This window comes from Erythrolamprus reginae, chromosome 3, assembly GCF_031021105.1.
Source record: "Erythrolamprus reginae isolate rEryReg1 chromosome 3, rEryReg1.hap1, whole genome shotgun sequence".
Classification (NCBI taxonomy): Eukaryota; Metazoa; Chordata; class Lepidosauria; order Squamata; family Dipsadidae; genus Erythrolamprus; species Erythrolamprus reginae.
Genome location: NC_091952.1, coordinates 185,964,872 through 185,976,316, shown reverse-complemented (window position 1 = coordinate 185,976,316; position 11,445 = coordinate 185,964,872). Strand labels below are relative to the sequence as shown.

The following is an 11,445-nucleotide window of genomic DNA, read 5'->3' as shown; positions in this document are numbered from 1 at the left end:
TGTCACATGTTTTTGCTGAATTGAAAATTAAGCGAGTATATACACTGTCGTATGTACTATATATATGAATATATTTAAAATTGCTTAGGTTTAGTCATTTACTTTTGCCCAGGTTCACCTGGTGCACCAGTTGCGGCCCTATTTGGACCGGGAGTCATTACTCACAGTCACTCATGCCCTCATCACCTCGAGGTTCGACTACTGCAACGCTCTCTACACGGGGCTACCTTTGAAAAGTATTCGGAAACTTCAGATCGTGCAGAATGCGGCTGCGAGAGCTATTATGGGCATTCCCAGATATGCCCATGTTTCATCATCACTCCGCAGCCTGCATTGGCTGCCAATCAGTTTCCTGTCACAATTCAAAGTGTTGGTTATGACCTATAAAACCCTACATGGCATCGGACCAGAATACCTCCGGGACCGCCTGCTGCTGCATGAATCCCAGCAACCGATTAGGTCCCACAGAGTTGGCCTTCTCCAGGTCCTGTCGATGAAACAATGCCGTCTGGTGGGACCCAGGGAAAGAACCTTCTCTGTAATGGCCCCAGCCCTCTGGAATCAGTTCCCCTCGGAGGTTAGGACTGCCCCCACCCTCTTTGCCTTTCGCAAACTTTTGAAAACTCATCTATGTCTTTGACTTTATGGATGATGTGTTTGGGCTGTATGACTGTTTTAATAGGTGTTTTTTTTAAACTGTTTTAACATTGGATTTGTATATGATGTTTTATTGTTGTGAGCTGCTCCGAGTCCTCGGAGAGGGGCGGCATACAAATCTAATTTATTATTATTATTATTATTATTATTATTATTATTATTATTATTATTATTATTATTATTATTTTATTATTAATTTCTCTAAATAAAAAGTAGACTAATTAGTATATTGAAAGAATAATTGAAAATAATTGAAAATCAGGTTTTAAAGAACATTTGACAGTAAACTTAAAAGAATATTAAAAAAATAGCGCTTGCAATGTCAAATACCTTAGATATTAACAGGAGGTTAGAGAGTGTTGACTACTAATATTAAAAGCATCCAGATAGGTGGATCTCTTACAAAAAAGATGTAACACTGGCATTCTTCATTTTTTCTGATACCCTTTTGTAGATTGTTTAAGTGTGTCCATCTTATACTCTAAACATATTAATTTCATTTTAATAAAACTAATATTTTAATTAACTTAAGAGGGGTTTCCATAAATAACAGTTAAGAATATTTTATACAATGCTTCACTTTTGCAAAACAATTTGATATTAGGATGTAATCAATATATTTAAAAGATAGGGCTGTTGATCTCAGTTTTAATTAGTTCTCAATAGAAGTCTATATGATTATGCTCTTAAATGTTTTGTTTTATATTGGATGGCCTTTATTAACTTCCCCTTTGTTATTGATGTAATCAACTTTTTAAATAAATTGCTATTGTTTCTTAATTATCTATCACACTAGCTTTATCACTCAGAAATTAAAACTCTTGCTCATTTATTCTATTATTTGAAATGAATAATTGAGAACAGATATTCCCTTGTATAAAGCAAAGCAATGCCATTCTTACTCCTTATTGTTGGTATAACCCATTTTTTCTTACTGAAAGTGATTATCTACTAAAACTTGGTACATAAATTAAAGAGGATCTAAATGGATATGTGATTGTTGCCATTAGTAGCATTTTAGATTATAGAGGCAATTATTGTGTTCATTATCCTACAATACCCGCTTTATAAAACTATTCTGTTTTGTACAAATTTTCCCCAAGAGATTAAAAATTTTCAGTTTCAAACTTCATTTTGTTATCATAGTTGTTTAAAACAACACAAATATGATAAACATGAAAAAATATTCTACAGGTATTGAAGATTGGGAAAAAAAGACAGCAGCACTAAGATTAAATTTGAACTAAATTTATTTTTGATGAAGCTATTTCCTTGTTTATATTACAAAATTAATTCCTTTTAGTATTAAATAATTTTAAACAAATAACAACTTTTACAAATGTTAGACAATGTGACATGGTTGCTTATTGGCATATCAGAAATGTGTGTGTGCATTTGTGTATGTGTACACATAATAGACATTAGTATACATAACCATGTTAGCTAAACAGATAAATATCTCTAAAACCTTTTACATTAATTTTAAAGAGCACATAGACTTATTGAATGAGCTCCAAACTTTCACCCAAATCTATCCCATCAATTAGGGAAGTGGTTATCTACATATATGTACTCAGAGACAATGCATAACATTTGGGCCTATAAATGTATTTCTCAAAGGAAACTTTGTATTCTTTTCTGTCAGGTTTTGCCTTGGCTTTTGCAGTCATTTAGAGCTATGATGCAGCAATAAAAGTGTGAGGTACTGGTTATGCATATTGCAAGACAGTGATTCTTCATTGTATTTCCAAAAAAAAAAGCCCAACTCTAGAAGTCCAGATTAAATCATTCCTTTCACTTTTTAATGGGATTTGGATGAATAGAGTAAAATATGCACTTTGCATTCATTGATAGCATCTTTAGGTTGAGGTAATTGAGTCTTTTTTTCCTGACTGAATGAATAATGACTTCATCTGATCCTCAGCGAGGCCTGAAACTTAGACCGCCTTTGTCAACGCAAAAAGATCAGGGCTTTGAAACATGCTCTACTTCCCTGGGTTAATTTTTCTTCATTTTAATCCAGAAACCTATTTTTCTCAATAATTCAAGCATAAACTATGTAGTAGTTGAAGCCGCGGATATTGTAAGATATTTGCTCTTGTTGTGCTTGCTTTTTTAAATGTAGTTGATAAATCAGCCACTGTGGTCTTCAGCTGCTGAGATCTCTGGGGAAGAGACTGCCCATAAACAAGAATGAATTTGAACTTTTCTGAAGTACTTTAATGCTGTTCCTATACATTTTTTCTCCTTTTGGAATATTACGTCCCCTTACTCTTTTCAACAAACTAAACCTTCTCTGGTAATTCTGTGTAGTATCATCATCTTGGCTAGCTTATTGTAAAAGTGTTATTGCAAAACTCCCACAGTTGGTCTCCTCTGGTAAACAGTGTCAGCTAGCGGGTCCACGAGGGAGGACCTTCTCTGTGGCTGCTCTGACTCTCTGGAATCAGTTGCCTCCTGAGATCCGGACTACCTCCACCCTACTAGCCTTCCAGAAAGCAGTAAAGACCTGACTTTTCCGACAGGCCTGGGGCTGTTGACCATCAGGATCCAGCCATAAATGTATGCATGGGTTTAATTGTAGTATTTAAATTGTTTTAAACTGTTTTAGAGGTTTTAGTATTATTTGGAAGTTTTATATTTTTGGTTGTGAAAAATGAATGCATGAATGGTCATTTAGAACTGCATATTCAAAGTATCAACTGGTGTAACCTGTTTTTGAATTAGTATGAGTTTATGATTTTTGAATTAGAAGTAATTGAAATGTAATTGGAGAATTACATTCAACAATTTTTACTTTTGTAAATTCTTTTTTTAAATATATTGTTTCAACACCAAATATATCAATACAAGCTAAGATAGTTCAACTGAACCCAGTTAATTTCATTTGAAACTAATCTGTTACACACATTTCGACATATACTGATTTAGTATAATCCAAAGCTAAATAGTTTATTGAAATCATTTAACTCTTACATTAATTATGATTTCTGTAATAATCCAAGTGGATACAGAAAGGTAATACAACCTGCTAGGATTGAGTTACGATAATTTTGGGGTTTGGTGATTTGTAATTTTTGAATGAAGTTTAAACTTGCAACCAGAAATAAAAACAATCACTACCGTGTTCCCCCAAAAATGACCCTGTCTTATTTTTTTTTAAAGATTTTGCCACCCAAAAATGCATCAGGTCTTATTTTCAGGGGGAGTGAGAATGGCGTCCACTAACTCACCTCACTTGCACACTATTAGAGGAACTTCTTCATCTAGCAAGGCAGGCAAGACTTTCCTGAAGGCATCTCTGTTCTGTTCTGATAGCTCTGTTACCAGCTAGAGAGGCCTTTAGGAAAGGCCTTTAAGAAAAGCCTCTGCAACTGATAACAGAGCTCTGAATCGATCAGGTTTCCGCACTCAGTGCCAAAAAGGTTGACCATCAATGGCACAGGGAATCATATTATAGGTTACTTTCATTATACGAAAATTGCAATCCATATGAAAGTTGGGTTGTGCTTCCGTTTCTTGACTCTTATCCAGTCCACTGGCAGGAATGGAATACAATTAAAAATACCCACTGCTTTACCCAGATTAATTGAAAAGAAGAATAAAGCTGTTGTCACCTGCATATCAGAACAGCCACCTCCTAAAGCAGTGATGGCAAACCTTTTTTTCCTCCGGTACCAAAAGAGTGCGTGCGCGCGCTATTGCGCATGCGCAAGTGCCTACACTCATAATTTAATGCCTGGGAAGGACTTCCCCCCGAGGCCCTCTAGAGGCCAAAAATGGCCTGTTTTCCAACTTATGGTGGGCCCAGTAGGCTTGTGTTTCGCCCTCCCCAGGCTCCAAAGGATTCCCTGGAGCCAGGGGAGGGTAAAAACGCTCTCCTTCATCCCCCAGAGACTGTCTGGAAGCCAAAAATGCTCTCCCAGAGCCTCTGTGTGAGTCAAAAATCAGCTGGCCAGCACACACATGCACATTGGAGCTGAGCTAGAGCAACAGCTCCTGTGCCAGCATATATGGCTCCGCGTGCCCCCTATGGCACCTGTGCCATAGGTTCACCATCACTGTTATATATAATAAAAGCTTAAAAGTGATAAAATCAGGTCATTACTCTTATCTGTTGTTCTTGGTAAATAGACTTGCCCAAACACAGCTATAATGTTTAATTAATGATAAAGTTTCTAATCAATTTATAAAAACACAAAGAAGCCACAATAATTATGTTATTATCCAAACATTTGATTATATTTATTATAAAATATATATTTTATAATAAATATATTTATATTTTTAGGATTATATATAATTATATATAATAATACAAACTTTTAATAACCTTTGTTAACAGGAAGCTAACCCCAATTCTGATATTACTCTGGTCAGCAATGAAACATCTTCAAGGAAACAGCCCAACACAGAGAGCACCAAGGGCTCCATAGTTTATATTTTTGCCTCTTCTTCTAATTGTTTATATTTAGATGTTTCAAGTAAACACAAAATGTAGTTTGAAATGATTAAATTATTTAGCAAAATAGTTATTAAATATATACTGCTTCCTTTTAGGTTGGTTTGCTGGATCTTGAACTGAATCAACTGACCAAAGCACTGTTCTTGGCTCTAGTTGCACTTTCAGTTGTTATGGTAACCTTGCAAGGATTTGTGGGACCATGGTACCGCAATCTTTTTCGGTTTCTTCTTCTTTTTTCTTATATAATCCCAATCAGGTATGTATAAAAAGAAATAAAATACAGATATAATTTTTTAAAATGTAGTTACACTTCTAATTGTGAATCGAATTGATCTCAACAAGAAGTTTAGAGGATATACTATGAACTCTGTTAAAGGATCATTGTATAAAGCTCCCAACTGCTGTTGTATCTTTTATTTATTTTGCTGGGGTAATTCATCTCTATATTTAGTTCCATAAATGTATTTTTATAACATAATCTTATCAGAATATACAATTTCTGCAAAGATGTGTATTTGGAAGATTTTGTTTAGATACCTTAATACATTATATAATTTAAAATGTCTATGTTTTACTTTCAGATACATTTAGGCAATGGTGCTTAACTTTGAATCCGTTTGACTGTTCAGTTTTCTGCATAATATGATCTGTTTTCAAAAATATTGCCAAAACTAGAAAAAGAGCAACCAATTAAACAATTGGGTGTCAAAAACATTCTATTTGTTCATTTATTTATTAAGGAAAGTGATCCAAAGCTACATATTGTGTGTGGCAGAAGTGAGCCTTTGCTTACATTAATTGGTGTGCTTTCATTGGGCCACAATAACTGCAACTAAAGATTTCTGATAACTTTTCAAATATTTATTTATTTCCCATCTTTATTATTTTTATAATAACTCAAGCACACCTGAACTCCCACATTCTCCTATTTTTGCTAGAACACCAAATTTGTGAGTTTCATTGGGCTGTGAGAGAGTGACTAGTTTAAGGTCACCCAGTCAGCTTTCAGACTAGAACTCACAGTCTCCTGATATCTAGCCTAATGTCTTAACCACTATATCAAATTGGTTTTCTACATATTCGATCAATCCTGCACATAATTTGGAGAATTTAGCTCAATCTTATAGAACAGCTTTAACACAGAAGTGTTGGTGGGCTTCCTTTTATGGACTACTATAGTATACTCCACAACACTTCTGTAGGATTAAGGACAGGACTTTGTATTTTGAGTCATTATTTTGCTGCATGGCCCACTTTCTTTTGAGCTTCATTTTCCTGTCAAATTTGTTGGTTCGATTCAGATCTTGTAGTTCCATCAATGATGAAAAGCTGTCCTGGTACTGAGTCAACAAACCATCCCCAAATATGATAGGCCACTACTGCAATTTATAGATGGAATAAAGTTCTTATGCTGGAATGCAGTGTTTGTCTTTCTCCAGTATAACATTTTTCAGTTTGTTTTGGACTCATCCATTCATAAAACATTCTTCCAATAGTCTTCTGGTTTATCCATGTGGGATATTTTTGCAAACTGTAGACAGGCAGCAGTGTTATTTTTGGAATAGTAGTTTTTTTCCTTACAACTCTGCTGCATCACACCTTTGTTGTTCAGTATTCTTCTGATGGTGGCGTCATGAGTCTGATATTCACCATTACGAAACAGCCCTTAATTCCATAGATATTACTATGGGTTTTTTGAGACCTGCCAGAATATGACATGCCTTGCTCTTGATGTAATCTTAATCGGTCAACCTTCCTGAGAAAGATCTCAGAAGATCTCAAGATGTTAGTCTTAATTACCTCCATTTGTAAAAAATCTGCTTGACGGTAAACTGGTGGATTACAATTTTTTTGAAATCTTTTTGCAACCTTTTCTGGCCTAGTAACAGCTATTTTTCTGACTGCACTCAAAAATCTCTTTCACTTCATCCGTAATACAATTCCACATACAATAGCTGTGTGATGAAGATTAATATTTGATAGTTGAATATTCTGAATTCTGCTTTTTAAAATAAGTGCAGTTATATTTTTGACTCATTTTCTTAATTGAGTTATCCTTCTCTAATTTTAGGACTTTCGTAGATCACGTGTTAGTCATATCTATGCAGACAATTGAACATTCAAAAATTCACCAACTTTTAAGCACCATTATATATTACATAAAAATAGAGAAATTATTGTATTAAATACCTGCTTTTTATTTGTTCTATATTCTAATTGTTCGTTTGATGTGAAGGCAATGATCAGTACATCTAATATTCTAAAAGAACAAAGAATAGATTTTTACAATTATAATTAAAGCAACAATATTGTCAACAATCAGAATAATAAGGCATTTTTCTCTATGCACAGGAAATACAGCTTCTTAAAATGTGAATCACAGCTTCCTGAAGCTTGTTTTCCTCACTAGCTCTTGAAAAGAATTGTAGCCATCTTTTTGATCCATTTCAGATTATGGAATAATCGCTGATGTGTTTTAAACTCTCAAAGAGAAAGTGTGAATGAAACTAATTGATAACAAAAAGCAGTAATTAAAATATTCAGAATGTAGGAACTTTCAAATTTTGTTTTGCCACATATAAAGACTTTGTTACAGACCCAAGAAAAGAATGTAAATTATTGTATCTTTAATAACTATTGTTATTTAAACCACTACATGAATTTCACTTCATTGCATGAAAGTAGACAATTTTATTTTATTTCACTTAATTGTAAGTAAATTGTAAGGAACTTTGTTGCTAGCAGAGATATTGTCTCTTTTTGAGTTTCTATATATGGTCTATATATAAAGTCCAAGTGCACACAAATATAGAATTTTGAAAAATAAGGCTGGGTCTATTCCCTTGAATATATCAGATGGGAGAGGACATGTATTCTCTTAACACTTGGATATAGTAAAACATGTCAGCTTAATACTGCAAGTTGTCCATTTCCTAAATATTTTTTAAAAACCTTATGTGCAATTGAAGTAGACCAGTGATGGTGAACCTATGGCACGGGTGCCACAGATGGCACGCGGAGCCATATTTGCTGGCACGTGAACCATTACCCTAGCTCAGCTCCAATGTGCATGTGTGTGCCAGCCAGGTGATTTTTGGCTTGTACAGAGGCTCTGGGAGGGTGTTTTTGACTTCCAGAGAGCCTCCAGGGGGATGGGAGAGGGCGTTTTTACTCTCCTCCAGCTCCAGGGAAGCCTTTGGAGCCTGGGGAGGGTGAAACTCGAGGCTAATGGGCCCACTGGAAGTTGGGAAACAGGCCATTTCTGGCCTCCAGAGGGCCTCCGGGGAGGTGGAGAAAGCTGTTTTTGCCCTTCCCAGGCATTGAATTATGGGTGTGGGCACTCAGGCATGCATAATAGCACGTGCGCACACTCTTTCGGCACGCAAGGGAAAAAAGGTTCACCATCACTGAAGTAGACTGTAAATAGCTTTTTATACAATAATTTGATGCCAAGGGAAGAGAACATTTACACTGAAGATTCCCTGAGTAAACTTCTCATTATTTTCATGTGCAATGAGACCTTTTTGTAATGGCTTGGTACATATGTCTATTGGATTGGAGAGAAAATATTATCAGTTATAATACAGTGTTCCCTCGATTTTCGTGGGGGATGCGTTCCGAGACCGCCCACGAAACTCGAATTTCCGTGAAGTAGAAATGCGGAAGTAAAAACACCATTTTTGGCTATGAACAGTATTACAAGCCATCCCTTAACACTTTAAACCCCTAAATTGCCATTTCCCATTCCCTTAACAACCATTTACTCCCCATTATTACTGGTACTCACCATTGAATAAGACACTTAGTGATCATGATATTTATAAACATAATTATTTATTAACAATAATTATTTTTTTGTTATTTATTTGCAAAAATTATTAACATAACTAAGGATTTTCTTCTATCACTACTTCATCGGGCATTTCTGCAATGGATGCTGAAGCCGATGGCGTGACAGACCTCTTGGTTTTCGTGATGAACATAGTTATGGGTAGTTGTTGGCACAGTTTCTTTTTCTGGGCTAACATGGCTCTGTACGGTGCAACGATGTTGTCAAGGGAGGCCTTAAAGTGTATAGAGCGAGTCATGTTGGGATCCCAAAGTTCCACAATTTGTTGGAGATGTGCAGCGCTTCTGATTCCGGCCAATCAGCAATGGCAGACGAAACTTTGGCGATGAAAAAAACCCACGAAGTATTTTTTAATTATTTTTTTTGAAAAACCATGTATAGGCTATTAGCAAAGTTCGAACTCGCGAAAATCGAGGGAACACTGTACTGTAGTTTGTTTTGGGAATTAATATAGGCTTTCCCAACTCAAGTGCTGCTGTTTCTTTGTCATCCTGACCTTCCATCTTGTGTCTTAATACATAAGGACTACTTAATTTTGTGTCTTAATACATAAGTCTTGTATGTCTTGATACTACTACTGCTACTACATCTTATTTTATTATTTATTTATTTATTGGATTTATATGTCGCCCCTCTCTAAGAACTCGTAATCTTGTGTCTTAATACATAAGTGCTACTACAGAAATGCATAGGATTGAGAGGGACCATAGTGGAAATTATGATTGTGAATATTTACATGAATGTGCTGGACTTTGAAAAGGCAGCTCAGTAGTGACCTAGATTCAAGTTGCCACCTTGCCACAGACATGCTCACTGTGTGACTTTGGGCCATCTATTTTCTCTTAGAATAACCTAATAGACAGGCTTGTTGTGACAAAACAAGAAACTATCTCTGGGCAAAACAGACTTGAGGTCTAAGAAAAAGAGACAGCCTAAAATGCAGTAACAAATAAATGTGCATCAGTGTGCTTAAGAGAGTAGTGGGTTTAGGGAAGTATTTGGATTTAAGTGTACGTATGCAATTGCTTAACTCTGAATTAAATAAATATATACGGGCACAGCTGATTTTGAATGAATGTGTAAGAGTTTGCATGATCTTTCACATATATATTTATATATTTAAATATCAATATATAAATATTGATATTTATATGTCTTCAATGTTTTAGATCATTTTAACATTTAAAATCTGTCCACTTTTAAATACACCCAGGCATTTCTTTACGTAACCCTCCCACCTATATTTTGAGCACCGCCATTCACATGCCTCTAAAAACAAGCCTAGTTTTTAGTTCAGGAAAAGTTGTGCATCTTTTCACTAGTCCCAGAAGCTAAAAGGATAAGAGCCAGGACTATAAGAGGCTCACCTTTTCTTGGCTTGTTCCGCTTGGGAAGAAACTCAGCAAAAGCTGCTGCTTCAGCAGTTACACTGTCCTAACTTACACAGATTCATTATTTATTTAGAGTATTCTAAAATATTCAGTGACTATTTGTTTTTAGTACATATTTTATTATATATTGTTAACAAAACAAGTGAATAGCTTCTGTTCTGGGATTTATATTAATAGAGTAAATTTATAAAGGGACTTGATATTGTAACTTTAAGAACCTAAGTCCTTAGTAAGTTTAGAACCTGCTTGAATTTCCCTTTAACCCAGGATGGCAATGTTCTGATTATATTTTTCAAGATATATTTATGGTGCATGGCTTTTTTTTGAGATTGTATCTTACTAGGTAACCTATAGTTGGCATTATTTCATAGATGCCTATTTCAGCTTCATGAATATTTATTGAAATCAAGTTTTGTCTACATTAGAATCTGAAAAATGACTGCTGTTGGGGAATATTTAAGATTTTTTTAACTGATTATCAGTTATTGCTACACTAATGGAAAGCTAAACCACACGATCCTAATGATCATCTGAAGTTGGCAGTTGTTTATATGTAATCAAGCATCTACAATCCATCAAATTTTGGGCAACAGCAAATAAAATGTGGGCAATAAGGTATAAAGCTTAGTTAGAGATAAATGGTTTTTTATACTTCCCCTGTAATTCTTTTTGCTACTACAGGTCAAAAATTTTCCTAAGGAATTTTATTTGGGCTAAAGGCAGCTGGAAATTATTGTGCATGACACTACAAAACTATTCTAAGTAAATCATTGGGTGAAAGGATACTATTAACCCATCAGGAGATCAGCATTCTACAAGGCTGGCAAGGTAGTGACTAACAGGATAACATAACATTATTGTAGGGTCTTTCCAAATGACTTTTTTAGCACATCTAATTGCACAGTTGTTGCGCATGATCCTGACATGTTTCTCAAGGTTGCGCTTTTTCAGTGATCTCTCATTTTCTCAGTTTGCAAGATACAGTATTTCGTGCTGAGAAAATAAGATTTTCCTCATCTACTTTAGTTGTAACTACTCTGAAGAGTGACATTATAGTCAGACAATTGTGAGAAATTTATAAC

General features: G+C 35.1%; 1 protein-coding gene across 2 annotated transcripts in view; it reads left to right on the top strand.

Moving 5' to 3' along the window:
* ATP9B (ATPase phospholipid transporting 9B (putative)) overlaps window positions 1–11,445 on the top strand; it is a 184,330-nt gene that overhangs the window by 99,120 nt on the left and 73,765 nt on the right. For both annotated transcript variants that reach the window (XM_070747427.1, XM_070747426.1), the window contains exon 12: window positions 5,218–5,378. In XM_070747427.1, the coding sequence (XP_070603528.1) occupies window positions 5,218–5,378 (161 nt within the window). The remainder of the gene's footprint in view (window positions 1–5,217; window positions 5,379–11,445) is intronic.